The 17339-nt window shown below is 35.2% G+C and overlaps 1 protein-coding gene across 3 annotated transcripts in view; it reads right to left on the minus strand.

The window, feature by feature from the left end:
* The window catches only part of LRRC49 (leucine rich repeat containing 49), a 55840-nt gene that overhangs the window by 25952 nt on the left and 12549 nt on the right, over nt 1-17339 (minus strand). For all 3 annotated transcript variants that reach the window (XM_075160225.1, XM_075160224.1, XM_075160223.1), the window contains 3 exons: nt 10851-10994; nt 6648-6709; nt 105-252 (listed from right to left, as the gene is read on the minus strand). In XM_075160225.1, the coding sequence (XP_075016326.1) occupies nt 105-143 (39 nt within the window). In that variant the 5' untranslated portion in view covers nt 144-252; nt 6648-6709; nt 10851-10994. The remainder of the gene's footprint in view (nt 1-104; nt 253-6647; nt 6710-10850; nt 10995-17339) is intronic.

Here is a 17339-nt window from a genome sequence, read left to right on the forward strand (position 1 = left end):
AAAAAATGGTGGTATTTTAAATGTACATATATACACAGAAACCCCTATATTTTACTGCTGAATTTAAGGATCTAGTAAGTTTGACAAAAACAGAAATTTCTTACTGTGATTCTCTTCATATCTAGCTGTCGGAGCTGCATCATATGATGGAGAACAGTGTGTTTGTACCATGTCTCCTGAGCTATTGGATTGCCATCAAGGGTGATATCTGACAAAGATGAGGAATCAGCAAGGCACAGAATATCCTCAAAACTGTAACCAAAAAAGTTTAAAGTTTTAATGTCATAGAGTAGGAATAATTTTGAGATGGAAGATTTTACTTCTTAAGGATAGAACATTAATATTTACCTGTACTGAAAAAACCCACCCATCAATATTGTGTATGATAAATCAAATTACAAGTATTTTGAAATACCAACAGCTGTTGCTGTTAAACTTTTTAATCTCTTCACATACAGGTAAGAAGAGATGCAGAATAAGGAGAACTTGTTAACTATGGGAGTATAGCTTCACCTAAAAAAACCCTAAAATAGGAAACATATCAACTCATATTCCAAAAAACAATACAAGGTGTATTTGCCATCAAAGCCAGCATGAAAACCATGGAAAATATAAGAAAAAAGCCAATCACAAATACCACAGAATGATCCTGGGTGTTTGTGACATCATTAAATATCGGAAGAAAAACAATTACAAAAGCATCATATTATCTTCAAAACAAATCTGTCTATTGTTCCAAGTTCAGTCTACAAACACTAACAAGTTGGCTTTTTAAACAACACTTGATTTTGTTTCCTGACAAAAATAACTGGCCTGTGTAAAATATATTTTGAGATGTACAGCCTGTATCATGTTCCTTTCATTGAAGATGGAATGTGAAAAGAAAGCACCTGACTCAGATAAAGAGTATTTTTAAACAACAGAGAACTATTTAACTTGATTTAAAAAAAAGCTGAACAGTTATAGAAGTAAATATGACTCCCCAACGCCTTTTAAGAAATTGATTACAGTGTATAAATGTACAACTGTACACCCATCCTTATGTGCTTTGGCCTTCAAAAGTCAAGTCTGTATTATGAAGTTAAGTAAGTTCAAGTGGAAAGTATGAAATAATTTGACTTGGTACTTTTGAGAATGAAGTTAAAAAAAAAATCTGAAAATTACAAAAGAATCAATGATAATCACATAAAAATATAAACAGAGGATCACTTTACTTAATGACATTCTGAAATAGGAGACATTTCTGAAGTGGAAAATATGGAATTATTGCCTTTTTTTTTTTATATTCTGACAATCTTACTGATCGCATCAACTGGTTATAATTCTTCTCACTCCTGGTGGCAGGAAAAGTCTTCCTCCACTAATAGCTGGAAGGATACCAAACCTTAAGTATGCTCTGAACTTAGGGATCAGAAATCGTATGCAGTACAGATGTTCGTATTAAAGACTGTCATTGAAAAAAGTGGCAACTGCCTTTATCATTGGCATCACTCAACTTTCAAACAAGCATACAATAATCTGCTGAGGACTAACACTCAGCTGCAAAGGATTTCACATGTACCAGAATGTCAGATTTTAAAATCAAATATCCCTGAAAGATTCTAGGTATTAGAGAAAACAATTTCCGCAACAACAACAAAAAGAAATACGGATAAAATATAAAAATAGTATCACCAAATAGCAATCAGTCTCAACCAGCAGAAAAAAGACCTGGATTCCAATATAAGCTAGCAGGAGTAAAGAAAAGAAATCACCCAATACAAAACTCAAAAAAACTGATGCAATTAGCATAGCATGCAAGTAACTTCTACACGATATACCCAATGGATGCAGCAGAAAAATGACAGAGTGAAGTGGAAGATACTACTACCTTTCTGCTTAGTGTATTAAAACAACATAAGAACTGATGGAAAATGAACTGTGTACAGATTCCAATGGAGGCAGTGAAGGTCTTAGCATGTCTGGAGAATTGTAGATGTGGTTAAGACAACAAGTTTGATTACAATTTTCTGTTTCTCTTTGTGATCCGGTTTCCTTTCCATAAACAGCTTGCGTAATCACATTTTTGGAAGATCAGGCTGACATATTACTTAAAATACACACTCAATATGTCCTGAAGATAAAAGATAATCTTCCCAAATGACACAGAAGTTAGTAGAGCAAACTCGTAAACATGTTAGAATAAGAAAAGATAACTGAAATTCCATTGGGCTAGGATAGCTTTTGCTTGACAAATTTTCTGGTCTTCAAAATTAGTTTCAAATAATGTAAATATATTTATTAAAAGCATTAAATATATTTACTCCAAGCACTTCCCACTAAACATTTAACCAAACAGTACTTCTGCCATTACATATGATTTACAGATTTTTAATAAAACCAATCTCTTCAGGAAATGACAGAAAAGTTGAAAGTTTGCTAGTATTTTCGAGAACTTCCACTTACACATACTACTGTGCTTTGAAATTCTCAGTGCTTCAGCATACCAGAACATGCATTCTGGAGCTAAAACAGATGCGCTTGCTTTATCCTGCTTTTAGCTGCCCTATTAGCAGCTCAATTTTAGAGCAAAACAGTAGGGCAAAATAGCTATGTTTTCACATCTTTGTACACACACATGAAAAATAGAGCTTTAGAAATTCAATGTAGAAAACTGAATATACTGTACTTGTCACACTGGCATCCTAATCCTAAGCCACGCAAAGCTTTAATGTAACACACTTACCAAACAGACTGCATACTTTACAACCAAGCTTCCCAGCACGCAGACTGCTGTGACAGAGACAAGTGGTGACCACCCTACGGAAATCAGAGGCCATGTCTCAATGCTCTCTCTAGCCTCTGTTCACCACAAAGGAGTCTTTAAGCTGCTTGTGAAATACAAAGCAGCTGTGGATGATGCTGTTTCAGACTGCCTCATTCAATCTTCTCAAGTGGAATGTCTGCTTCTCTTTCCAAAAGACCTTCTCCTGCAGGAGTCCCACCAAACTACGGCTACCACCTCTCCCTCCCTGTCCTTCTTTCTTCCCAAATGAATTTCTCTTTGCTAAAATGGTAGTTTCAGCAACACAGAAACAAGTTGTGAATTTGGGCTAAATTATCAAAAACTATTTTCTGGAAATCTTTTCCAGTTTTATATCTTGTTTGCATGCTCAGAGTCCTGCATCCAATTCTCCCCTCTGCCAGAGGGGATGCAAACCCACTTCTCCTGCCTCATATGAGAATGTGGCAATTACTAAGCAGCAGAGTATTCTGGAGTGGTATAAGTTTGCTTAGGAAGACAGTTATTCCTTCTCTATATGTTTGCTTCAATGACTTTTTTTAAAGCATGTTGCATAAAGGGGAAAAGCTCTGAAGAAAAGAAGGAAGGCAATGTACTCGCTATAGTCTGATAGAACACCCAAGCGGGAACTGTATGTTCAAAAATCGTTCAAAGAAGAAAACTTGGGTTTTCCCAGGTTTCTAACCATTAAACTACTGATGAAAACAGATGTTACCATAGTCAACCTTTCACTCCCCTTGTACTGCTTTTGTTCAAGTATTTAACAATGTATTTATAAATTTTCATTCTGCTAAGAAAAAAAGATATTTTCTTGTTTTTATTAGGCTAAGAACATTCCTTCTCAGGTTTCCAATTCAGCAACCAAATGAAGAAAAAAAATTACATGTCCTTTGAGCTTGTATCCAACTTTTCCCACACAGCTAGACAACATGCCTTACTAAATGAAAAAGCCAACATAGTGCTGACCTGGACAGCAGTGTAACAATGAAAATACATATTTTGTTTCCAAGATTAAAAAATGGTCTTCCCTGGTTTCACATTTTGAAATATGAGCAATAACCCTCTTTCTGAATCCCAGTGGCATATCTTTCCTGAAAAAACGTTTCTGTAATCTCTTCCCAGTACCACATGACAAATTCAAAATGGGATTTCTTCCCCTTCTTTATAATTAGTTCTAGAGATATATATTACCTTCAGCCATGAGATATGAATGCCTTCAATTTGTAACTACTAATTTTTTTGGGGCTGAAGCCAGAAGTAGGACTTCTTTTGTTTCAGATCAGCATCAACTTCTACAGTGTTCGGTATTAGCTTATATTATCTTGCCAATACATCCTTTTTTACTAAAAGCTCTGCAGTTAAGCAGCAGCATTCTGAGGCCTCTTCTGAAGCATGAGGGAAAAAGAACATCAATGATTCAATGATTAAACCCATGATAGATTCTCATGCCTTAAATAGTGACAATTTTTAAAAGGCATTCCTGAATCTTTCTACTGAAATATTAATTAATATATGTCAATATATATCAATTTAAGACTCAAGGATTTTTACTGACATACAAAAATAGGAAGCAGCAAAACTTTCCACAGGAGCACTGCCTCAAAAATGCTACTTTTTTTTAATGATGACTAATAAAATATTTTAATGAACTTGTAACATAAATAAATCCAGATTTTGGCAATATACTTTGTTGTTTGTTTCCATTTGCAGGTTTTCTCTATGCACCTACACATAAAAGAATTAGAATATCTGTGTATCAATTTGATTGTCTAAAAGAAAAGTCAGTTGTATAGACACAGCTGTTTCTAGGAAAAATAATTTTAAAAATTACCATATGGCACACAGTAAACCCAGGCAAGTGACTCAAAAACACACAAAATCATTTAAAAGGGTTGTAGGAATGTTGAGATGTAGCACAGCAATAGTATTATGGTTGCATACAACTTCTTCAGTCAGTTCGAACAGTATCAAGCCAAGTATCAGAACACAGATAGTCAAGAGTAACATTTTCCTGTTAGAAGACATATCTACTACACAACTTAAAATCAGGAATTAATGGGTTTTTTAGCCTTCAAAACCGCTATATGCAACAGAAGATAATTATTTCAAAAACCCAAGCTAAATGTGATCATCAAAAGAAATTTTTCATTTGTTTGTTTTAAAATAATGTCTGGTAAATAAAGAGTTAAAATGATCCATCCACCTACCTATCCACATATGTATACAAAATTTATAGAAGAGCAATGTCTTTCGTTTGACATTAAGATTTTATTTTATACCTATTCCAACTACAAATTAAAACCAAATTATATATTTGCATGAATGTTCTAAATAAGTATTTCTAGCTTACATGAAAACTAAGACTAAATCTATCAACAGTTCAACTGAAATCCCAATGAATAAATGACAACAATCATGATAAAGTACCAAGAAGCAAGCTACCAATTACATAAAGTTTTGAGAAATCTACTTTCAAAACCTCACAGAAAAACTGAAACATTTTTCCTTCTTTGAACACTGTAAAAATAACATGAATTTGCATAAAACAACATGAGAAAGAAGTCAGAAAGCTACACAAAATATACCAAGTATATAAAAAGATACAAAAATTCCACTGACTGCAGTGATGCTCCCTGATGGCAAGGGAGCCAGCTACTGCAGTCCCCTCATTGTTCTTGCCAAGCTAAGATATTTTTTAGAAAAACAGAAATAAAAGGCATGTCTCAATTCTGGAAATTATTCAAGAGAGGCAAAATGCTAAGTCCCTCTCTCGCAGGTTAATTAAGGGAAGGGTATATTAAAGATTCCTGCAGTTCACCTCTGATTTTTTTTTAAATGCTTAATACCCATGAGTATTTTTAAGGAGATCTACTGCATCGGTACGTTAAGAACCTAAGGAACACAGACAAGTAGGTTGGAGCAGTCTGCAAAAAACATAATGCAGGTCAACTTAAAATGTTCAAGTGGCTATTACAATAAAAGCTCATACTAAGTATAACATTATACAGAGAAAGCAGATACCACAAGAACAGCACAGTATTTCCAGTAATTAGAACATGAAGCATCTTTCCCCTATCCCATGTTAAATTATTTGATTCTAAGCAAAGGTGGCTGGTGGTGATTAAAGGATTTAAAAAAAAAAAAAAAAGGACATACCAAACTGAAGATAATGCAGGCACTTTTTTTCTTTTAAATACTGGCACTAGTATAAATGCAGACTCCAAAAATGCACAAATATGAAAAAGCATAGAAGACAAACATTTCTATTTATAACAAAATGCACTTAGTTTCTTGAAATTATAGAAGCCCTGCTTTGAAAGTTGAGCTATTCTGCTTCTGCCATCGGGTTTGAAAGAGAAATAACCATGAATATACCTTTCAGACTTTATTAATATATGGACAAGTAAAATACAAGCATGAAATAATCTAATCATCGTAAGCAGAATCTGACTCAGCAGTTTGTGTAACTCCATAAATACAGTGATGGTATGTTAAATAAAATACGTACCTTGTGCAATGTTGCTTTTACAGATATCTGTTATTTACTATACTTAACAATAAAACAACATATTTACAAAACTGGTTTTAATTTTGATCATCATTGTCAACAGTATGATAATTTTTAAATTAAAAATGTAAGTTTCTTGGTAGAATACTCATAGTACAACTACATTTAAATGCAAAGGGTTTCAAGAATTTTTATGTTTAAAGTAGAAAATACACAATGGCTTGATTATGCTATCTGATACGTTAGGGCAAAAAAAAGTATCTGCACTCATAGTGTTTGAATTTAATTTTTAATGAAATACAGCTTCAATAGGATACTTCAAATTACTGATAGGAAGCAAACTGCTATTTCCCTTACCTAGATATGTTGTTGAAGCTGAGGAAGAGACGTTGGAGACGGGGCAAAGTATCCACATCTTTCTAGAAGGAAAGATAGAGGCATAAATACAGTAGCTGAAAGTAGCTTTTGAACCTCTCTACTTTGCCTGATGAAATACTTTCATTTCTATACGCTATAACCTTGCTGCAACATTGATTTCGGTTGAATGTGCAGCTCCATTTCTCCCTAGTGCAGACTGCAAGGGAGTGTTTCAGTGCAGATATCCACTCTGCAGAACAAGCTGCATCACTTGCAAAGCAAATGATGTTACAGAAAAGAGGATAAGGCTGCTGCTGGTTTCTGAACAGGCTTTTGGGAAATAAGCCAAGGTGCTGCCTCAGCATTTAAGCTGCAGGATAAACACACTGTAAAAAAAAAAAAAGTTTATTCTGTGACCATGCTGAAATAAGGTTTTTGAAATGCAATACAGCAGTGCAATTAGCACTACTAAACAGCAGTGACTTTTCTGTCAGGGAATGATCTGAAGGACTGTGTCACCTTTACAATTAGAATTTATAAGAAGGAATGAGTTTCCAGAATGAGTAATTGTGAATTTAGTATATGCCACTGAAGACCTTTGCAGAAAACCTCTAGACAACAAATAGCTCAAATATTAGTAAGATGAAACATATTAATATGTAAGATCAAACTTCATTTATGAAATATAAATCCATAATGGCCAGACAGCACAGCCTGCAGTGATTCATATACCATTCAAACTGCACACCTAACCTCTCAGTTATAAGTCTGCATCACCTTATCCTACTAACGACACACTCCAACTTACAACCAGCATCACCTTATCCTACTAAGAAGCACATTCCAACTTACAACCAGCATCACCCTATCCTACTAAGGAGCACACTCCAACTTAAAACCAGTGGACACAAACCTGTTACTTACAGCACAGGGAAGTGTCACAGGGCTCACTACCTTGATTTTAGCCACCAGATCAAACCTACAGCCCTTCCTCCCTCCATCTGATTTGTGACATGTCTACACAGCATTCCAGAAATAGAAATAGTTCATTCTATGCAAATGAAATGAACACAAGGCAGCTCCAAACAAACCGTGTAGCTGCTATTAATGAAACACCGAGTGTGAGCTAACAAGCATTGCTGAGAGTCATAGCTCTGTATACAGGGCTAATTAGCTCAGGTCTGCAATTGCAAAACTCCTGGTTCTGAATCCTCCCAGATCAGGCCATGGAAAGATTGAGTTCACAACAGAACTACATCTGGACACCCTCTCTGTCCCTAAGGCTACTTAGGGTTGATGCTTGAAGGGGTGGGTGCGCATGATAGAGGTGGATATTCACGTGAAGACAGGCACAATAATTCTTAAGCAGCAAGGATTTTAACTAATCAAAGAATTTTGCATTGCAGAACACAAAGTAATTTCCCCTGGAGACAAATTTCCATAACTAGCCTATGTTGCTGTCCTGTAAAATATGTTGCAAGTCTCACAGGCATGACAACAAACACCTTAAGTAGGATAAAAAGAAAAAGCCTCCAGCTACTTCAGTTTTGATACAAAGTCATATAGGGCAGTGGATATACAGGGCAGGAGTTACTTTGTGAAAAGATGGTGAACACCTTGACCAGTCCTCCTTCAAGTCTAAGATCAAGCTGCAGATGACAAAACCCAAAATTCTAAGCTTTTAATAACTCAAAGCAACAAGTAGGTCCGTCTTTCAAACAAAAATATAGTTCATCTTCCTAACATGGACCCTAATTCACAACTGGATGGAAAGTAAATAGACATTCCATAATTCACGGTATGTATAGATTCATGCTTTTAATGCCATATGAGACACTTTGTAATCATTTATTCTGTCTGTTTGCTATTCTTCAGAATGGGCAGACTTCTTGAAGACACGTCCCATCCTATAAGATATTATTCTGCTATAAACCAAGCCTCAGGACTGCCTTTTTAAATCCTACAGCTTTGGATGAATTACAGTTTAGTCTTACAAAAATAACTACTTGTGATTTAAGGGTTTCCAGTCTCTCATGAATACCTCAAAGACAAAAAGTGGTCCCAAAACTACTAATCTAAGGCCAGTGGATTGTTAGAGATTATTATATGTTTAATTGTTCAAACAAACTATAATCTAGTTGGATAACTTGAATTATTCAAGTTACATATTAACTGCAAGTATATATATTAACTGCAATGGGTATGGAGTTCAGTATGGAACCTCATTTTATTTAACAAATGAGAACACAATCTTTCCTACACAAGAATAATACACTTAGAGCAGGGAAGGGGGAGGTGAAAAATAAGGAAGGTTCACAAAAAATGTACTGAAAGAGAAATTTATTTAAATTATATTGATTTTATTTCATTATTTTGGGAAGGCAAACTTTTTTAAATTGATGTTAGAGTCTTTCATTTAAAGGAATAATCAAGTTTAAAAAGCTTGATTCATAATGATAGTGCTGTCATAGTAACTGAGTAACTAAAACAGAGTCCAAAAACTGACACACAGAAACCAAATTCTTTTAATGAACTTAGAGTGAAAATTTTGTAGTTAAGTGCTACATCATAACTATACTGTTACTAAAATGACACCCCCCTGCCCCTCATCTTGAAGGAAAGAAATCTAAACCCCCTCCCTCAACTACTCAAGTACTTCAGCTATAATACAACAATATCTTGGATATTCTTTCCATAAAATGACATATTTGTTTCTATGTTCTGGATTTTCAGTAATTTCATATTGCAGCAGATTCTGAATTTCAATACAAAAGTAGTGCAGCTTTCATTTTTCAAAACAATTAAAACAAACTTAAGTAAAGAAATACATGTACATTGCTGCACACAGAAAAAGACAACACCTATCATTAAAATACGAAAAAGATTTTATTCTAGGAAAGAGACATATATTTACTTTAGGTTTCAGACAGTATGATGTGTCCAAGACTTCACTTCATATGATTTAAGAGTCCTTCTCTAGAGGAAGGAGAATTAGTGTCATACTTGCTAAAATCACCATCCAATTAAAAACAAAACAAAAAACCACACACACACCCCCACACCATTCCATTAGAATTTAACCAGGGTAAAAAAGAAAAAAACAAAACCAAAACCAACAAACAACCACACACACAAAAAAACCCCACATAAACAAACAAAAAACAATTAGACAAAATAACATAATTCCTGAACAGAACATCATCTTCTAAAACACTGTCTCTGGCCTGGAAAGACTAAAACATTGAGATACAGCACAGAGTCCAAGCCTGTAACTCACTAATTTAAATTTCATGCTGACTCTCCATTTGTGACAACAGGAAGCAAGGAGAAAGTATGATCTACATCTGAGACGAGTGAAAAGGCAGTAGCTACAAGCAAGGAAGAGAATTCTAGGTAACATAACTGATGTAGCGGGAAGGTACAGTAACAGAATCAGCAGTGAGCAGAAATTTCTTGGTTTTGAAGCATAAAAACAATTCATATATGGCAAGTAGCAGAAATTCAAGAAAGGAAAGGCTCAGCAGCAATAGGAGACCAAGAACGAAAGGAAAACGAAAAATCTAGCTATTTAAGTAGACTTACTGTATTATTTTAAAAAGGGCTTGTTCAAACAATCTATTTGCCATAGCTGACTACAACTCATAAATTGCAAAGTGAAAAGCTTTATTTTTTAGAACATGAAGACTTACAATGCTAAGTTAAAGCTTTAATTGCGAAATTCTGCTGTTAAGATCAATACCTATTTTCTCTGCATTTGCCCCAGAAATATTCATAAGGAAATGAAATTTAAGATGGTCTGACTGCTTAGCTGAGATACAGAAATTAAGAGAGGGTTTGTTTCTAGGAAACAAACTTGTATGGAAGAAAAGTATCTAAATTTGTATGTTAGAACCACAATTCTTCAGAATCTTCCCCGCCACCCCGCCCCAGACAACCATCATGAGCTATCAAGATTTGAATCACTACAAGCCATCACATTTCAACAAAATAACACCAAAAATAAATTGCTGTTTGTTTCACCTTTATGTTTTAAAAGTAAGTAATGCAGCAGAACAACATAAGCAACACAATACGGGAAAACACAAGATTTCACAAATCTGAAATGCTCATCTGATTTAACAAGTTACAGTAACAGTGCATTTTGTTAAAAACAAAGAAAAAAAGAAAAAGCAAAAAGAAAAAGACAAGAGTTTTGTTCCTTACTATAGCAGAAACTTGATTATGACGAAGGTTGAGCTCTGTGAGCGAATCCAGTCCATTAAGGTTTTCTACAATGGTTAGTAGGTTTCTGGCAAGGTTTAACACTCTCAGTTCTCTCAAATGACTGATGTTTTCTATTTTAGTAATCTGCGAAAGAGGTATAATTATAAACATGCATACTGTGTTTTCTATAGATACACAATAGATATATGTAGCACATCCTTTTTTTTTTAAAGTATACATGAAGCACACTATTGTGCTTGTGTATTTTTCTAAACCATGATAATCATGTCATAAATTGCTGAAAACAAGCTACAGTCTGCTAAAGATTAAGTACTAGTATTCACTTCACTAATATCTTTCTAGTCATACTGCAGTAAAACCAGTCAACACTTCCTTCCTTAGCATCACAAATTAGGTTATTTCAGCTGTGCTGTTCTGTAGCAGCAACCTCGAAGACACCGTAAAACTAAGATGACGCTGATGATATCATGGTATGCCAAAATGGGGAAACTTTGTGCACAGTTGATCCTTAATTTGTCTGCAAAGGCATTCATCACACATCTGAATCTCCTGGTACCTATGCTGTAAGAATACACGGCATCATATCTCCCTACCATCACAGAACTCTGCACCGATTTCCCATGCCTCTTAAAAAGCCAGTAGCAGCATTCACAGCTCTATCTACAGGAGCTCCACAGACAGACTTTCCAGCAGGTCATGAGGACAGGAACCTGCTGTGAGTCAGGGGCAAAGAGCAGCCACAGCCCTCTAGAGAAGAAAGGAATTATTCTGAAATCGGAACTTGTAAAGAAGTTTTACAAGCAAGTAATTGCTAGAATCAGTAAAACATACTCAAAAGTTAGAAAAGAAAGCAGCAGCATCCTTAGTTTGGATACACAGCACATTTGCTTGACAGTCCCCAGCACTTCTTCGGCAACTCATGGCTTCCTGTGATTAGAAAATGGAGGGATCAAACAAAGCAACTAAACTACAGTAAACAGGCAGCTGCCCAAGGTTTGTTTTTATACTTAATACCCTATTTTAAAGATTCAGGTGATGTTGACAAAAAAAAAAAATCATCACGAGTAATAATAGCTACCGCCCCTTAATTTTATTTTTGACTTCTAGAAATGCAACCGTGTTTTAAAAAGGCATTAATTTTTGCTCTGTTGACACAATCTGGGTTTATTTTCTGCTGAGAAACACAGACGTATTTTTCAGAGTGATCCACTCAAGGATGTCTATCCAGATATTTATTTCTCACAGTGGTCTGGGATCTGTCCTCCAGCATCTACATAGACATTTACGCAGGACTTGCATACAGCAACGTATCATGGAGGAAATGAAGTATTGTCACTGCAGAGGGATATTCCTACCATATTCTTACTGAAATCCATGCTATATGGCAGAAAGAAGGCAGCAGGTTTTCCTGTGGAAAAGACTTCAGCCTTCCACAATGTGTGGCAGTGCATCCACATATACAGTGCACAAAGCTACTAACAAGTGTAATGAATTCCCTTTCAATTGGAAAGATCATCCGCTGGACCACTGTAAGCTCCCTTCAACACCTTCTACTCAGGCACGCTATTCCTCCTCAAAGCTGCCAACAGCAATTAGATGCAGACAAGCAAGACAGCGACTGGTGTCACACACCTTCCCAGTGATAATGAACTTTCTGATGCTTTAGACCAGTACAAATCTGGCCGTGCCAAATTCCAGAAAGTGTCTAGCAGCTCCTGGAATGGGAGAAGAGGTAAGGTAGCTGTTATTTAACAGTTTCAGAACACATAACGTTTTGGTAATTTTCATATATATACACACGTATGTACACACATATATATGTATGTATATATCTGTAAGTCTATGACATATGACTTGAATATGCTGCTATAAAAAGTATTTCAGCAATTTTTCCATTAAAAAAGCATATGAAAGTAGATAGTAAAACCAAAATTAAATAATATCTTAAAACAACTTTAGATTCAACTGCTAATTAAACTATTATGCATCATCCATTTTTTGTGTATTATATACAGAAAATAAAAATTATCAGGATACAAAAATATTACAGCAAAAGGAACAGAAAATACCACCATTTAGAACGATATATTTAGACAGAAGGACTTGTAAAAGCAAAGCCAAGAGCAGATGGTTAGCATGAAGAGCACAGACCTCTGCAGATGTCTGCTTAGCTAGAATTACAGCATGCCACAAGGTAGAATATTAGTCCTGGCATTTTACTGCTATCGCAAAGACAATTATTTCATCAGCAATGTACGGAGATACTCTTCATTACTTTGCTAAGTTTTAAGATTAACTCTACCAGATTTTCTCTGTTTCAATTATGCATGCACGCATGAAGATACACCAGCTTTTAGTACATATATTAGGTGCGAATTAGATAACAAGCCATTATCACCTCTTCTTAGAGCATTCAAATAATATTTCTTTTACTAAAAAGAAATTATACCTGTGACTATTTTCTATTAATTATAAAGAAACGACCATTATTAACCAGTTTTAGTTGCTTTTTCAAATACATAATTCAAAGACTTCACTTGTAAATATTGAACAAAAACACTATTCTATTTCCTTGTCTGCTTGTATGTTTGAATACTTAGCTATGAAATAGATCTATTTCAGAAAAGATTGTTATGCACATTAATTATTAATGAGTGATTAACTGCACAAAAGTTGCATCTTTCAACACACATTTCTGAAATTAAAAATAAAGTTGCGCTTTTTTTTTCTTTTACTTATATCCTTGAACTTTTGACAAGGAAAATGATTCACAGAATTAAACAGAACACAAAAAATAACTCTAACGACTTTTTAAAATTTAAAGCATTATAGAATAAATTTTATTCTAAAAGTTAGAATGAAATTGAAGTTCAACTTGACTCAACTTTAATGCAATAGTTCTGGAAGGCAGAATAAAGTCCTTTTTAACCCTACCTAAAATAAAAAGGTTTTAAAGAGATTTATATGGAACATATACAATTTATACTATTTACCTTGACAGCAAAGATCAAGCCAACAATCAACGTTCTCTCCATTGACTATTCAGTGTGCTTGGAAGCACACTATTTAGAAATTAAATATTTAGTTAAAAATGAAACGTAAGTTGTAGCGCATTAAATATACCATGCACACAATCATGTGCAGGGTCTCTGAATGATGCAGTATTATATGTCCCTATTAGCATGTTAATAATCATAGAAACAGAGTCTCTACATAAAAATGTAAGTAAATGTTATTAAGATGCTGTATTTTCTTATGAATTTTTACTGGGCAGTATTAAAATCAAAAGCCTTACTAAATCATAGGAAATGAGCCATACTAAATCATTTGCCTGTAGGAAAACAGGCAAAGAGTAGTAATATGGCAAGGGAATTCACATTTTGTCCTTTTTGTAAAGTGTAGGCATTGAGTGCAATATTTCATTAGGTATTACATTGACATTTTTTTTTTTAACCTTCTTTTGGATATTTATTATATGAAGGGATTTTCTTTAAGTAGTAATGCATTTAAAAGCTTGTTTTGGAAAAAAAAGAAATCATACAAGGTTTATTATTAAGCATTGTGGAATACTATACCACAAAGTTCCAAAGCACATCCAGTTCCCAGTACATTTCTCACCCGGGCGGGGGAAGTCTCAAAGTTCAGACTAAACCATATAAATGCACCAGCACCCAAATACATAAAAATATTTTCCCAAAAGTGAACAAAAATGAAATTTTCCTCCTCTTGTTTTTCCTCACCTCCAACCTCTTGGAAACATTCCAGTCTTAGAAGTTTCACAATCTGCATTCCATCTACGGGATTGATTTACAGCCCAAGAGAGAGGGAGGGAGGGACTAAGGAAACAGGAACCTAGCTTTCCTCTTAACTGCTACTACTCCATGAACATTAACAAAAATAAATAATTTCTAGCTAGGCTCTAGCACTATGTTTGAAAAATAAGATTAATAATATTGATATTTTATTGATAGGCCATAACCTTTTTGAGTATTTATATTCTGCATCTATTGAGAGTGACTGCTGAGATTTCTTACTTTATGTAGAACTACTGCGCATAATGAAAGAGTTAACATTTTTTGTTAGTCTAATGCATTTCAGATATCTTTAATATAACTTGTACACAAGATTTAATTGTTCAGTGGTCCTCTGGGATCACAGATAACATAAGAGACACTGTGCATTACTAACAATAGCTTCAAACATCAAAAAAATTAAAATTATTGCAAGCACCTTAGAATATTCCTGTCGTGAATTAAACTACTGAAGTAAGAATGAAAACTATTTGGTCAGGTATTATGTAATGAATATGACACATAAGATATTTTAGTATTCTATTGTAAATATGTCCTATAACATAAATCATGAAGGGGAAAAAATGGTAGTTAAAAGAATAATACTTTTTTCTTGCCAGATACGTGAGCACCTTCAACATCCTCAGAAAGAATTGTGGAATATCACATTCACTGAAGAGTCAATCTGGTAAAATGACTTGCCAAAAGGCATCAGGAGGATTTACTGGATTTTGCTATAACCTGCTACATTGAATTTTATGGGTTTTATATAATGACATCAGAGAAGCCAAACCATGAAAACAAAGACTATGGAAAAACTCTGTTCTGTATCTTAACTCAGTTAGAAGTAGTAATATTACTGTAGCAATTTATATTCCATGGTATATTGTAGTAACAATATTATTGTTGCCAGGCAATATCATTTAAATGGCAGCATTTTACTCAGAGCATCAGTTGAGGTCAGAAGGGACCTCTGGAGATCATCCTTTCCAACCCCCTTGCTCAAAGCAGGGTCAACTACAGCAGGCTGCCCAGGACCATGTCCAGTCAGGCTTAGACCACCTCCGGGGATGGAGATTCCACCGTCAGAGCAACATTCTCCAGTGTTCGGCCACCCTGACAGTAACATTTTTCTTCAGTTTGAACAAGTTTCCTATATTTCAGTTTATGCTCAATGATTCTTGCCCTTTTGCTGGACACCACTGAGATAAGTCTGGCTCCATCTTATTTAGACCCTCCCATCAGCTATTTATATACACGGATAAGAATTCCCTGAGGCTTCTCTTCTCCAGGCAAAGCAAATCTCAGCCTCTCCTCATATAAGAGATGCTCCAGTCCCTTCATCACCTTTGTGCCTCTTCGCTGGACTCACTCCCCTAAGTTCATGTCTGTTTTGCACTGGGGAGCCTAAAGGATCACCTCCCACAACCTGCTAGCAACACTCTTCCTAATGCAGCCCAGGACACTGTTGGCCACCTTTGCCATATGGGAACCCTGCCGGCACATGGCCAGCTTGTTGTCCACTAGAGACCCCCATGTCCTTTACCACAAAGCTGCTTTTCATCTGGTGAGCACCCAGCCTGTACTGGTGCAGGGGGTTATTCCTCCCTTTCTTGAATTTCATGAGATTTCTCTCAGCCCATTCCTCCAGCCTGTTAAGGTCCCATTGAACGGCAGCACAACCATCTCATGTATAAAGCTCTCCTTCCAATTCCCTGCATTGTTAATAATGCAGATCATCAATGAAGGCGTTAAAAAGTATTGACCTAGTATCAGCCTCGAGGGTACAAAGATAGTGACTGGTCTCTGGCTAAACTTTTGTCATTGATCACAACCCCTTGAGCCTGGCAGTCCAGCCAGCTTTCATTTCACCTCACTGTCCATCTACCTAGTCCAAATCTAATTTAATTTAAGTTTGTCTATAAAGATGTAATGGGAGGCAGTGTCAAATACCTTTCTAAATTCAAGATAAAAAGCACCCACTGTGCTCTACTCATCCACTGTGCTTGTCATTTTGTTGTAAAATGCCATTTCCTACATAAATTCATGGTGAGTACTTCTGGTTGCCTTCTTGCTGTAATATGTTTGGAAACCGTTTCCAGGACTATTTGTTCCATCGCTTTCAGAGGGACTGAGGTGAGGCTGTCTTGTTTCATAGCATCTGACAAATATTCATTTATGTCATCCCTGTTTTAGGCCAATTACAGTCTATGCAAGAATTTGCTCATTGAGCAGATAGCATTCAGGCAAAACTTACATCTAAGTTTTAGCTTCTCAATAGCTTTCTTGAAAGAATCTATTATTTCTTCCTGGAGAGTTTGGTATCAAAACCCCTTCTACTAACTTAACTACAATGACAAGGTTTTGTAATAAAGTTACAAACATTTTCTTGAAAAACACAAAACCATCTTTTAAAATTAATACAATCAAAAAATAAATGCAAACCAAGTCTGAGTAGTGCCTTTAACAGCATGAATTTTGCATTATGGCCCAAGAATATTACATTAAGGAAATCTGAAAATATTCCTGGCAACAAGATACAGACGATACCACAAAGACAGCTGTCTTTTCTAGAAAATAGCCTTAAAAATTTTGTGCTGGATCAAGAATATCTGTTTCCCATGTACACAGCATTAAATAATTTCTCACATCTGTAAGAAACACAACTTTGAATATA

The sequence above is a fragment of the Calonectris borealis genome, chromosome 11 (assembly GCF_964195595.1).
Source record: "Calonectris borealis chromosome 11, bCalBor7.hap1.2, whole genome shotgun sequence".
Taxonomy (NCBI): Eukaryota; Metazoa; Chordata; class Aves; order Procellariiformes; family Procellariidae; genus Calonectris; species Calonectris borealis.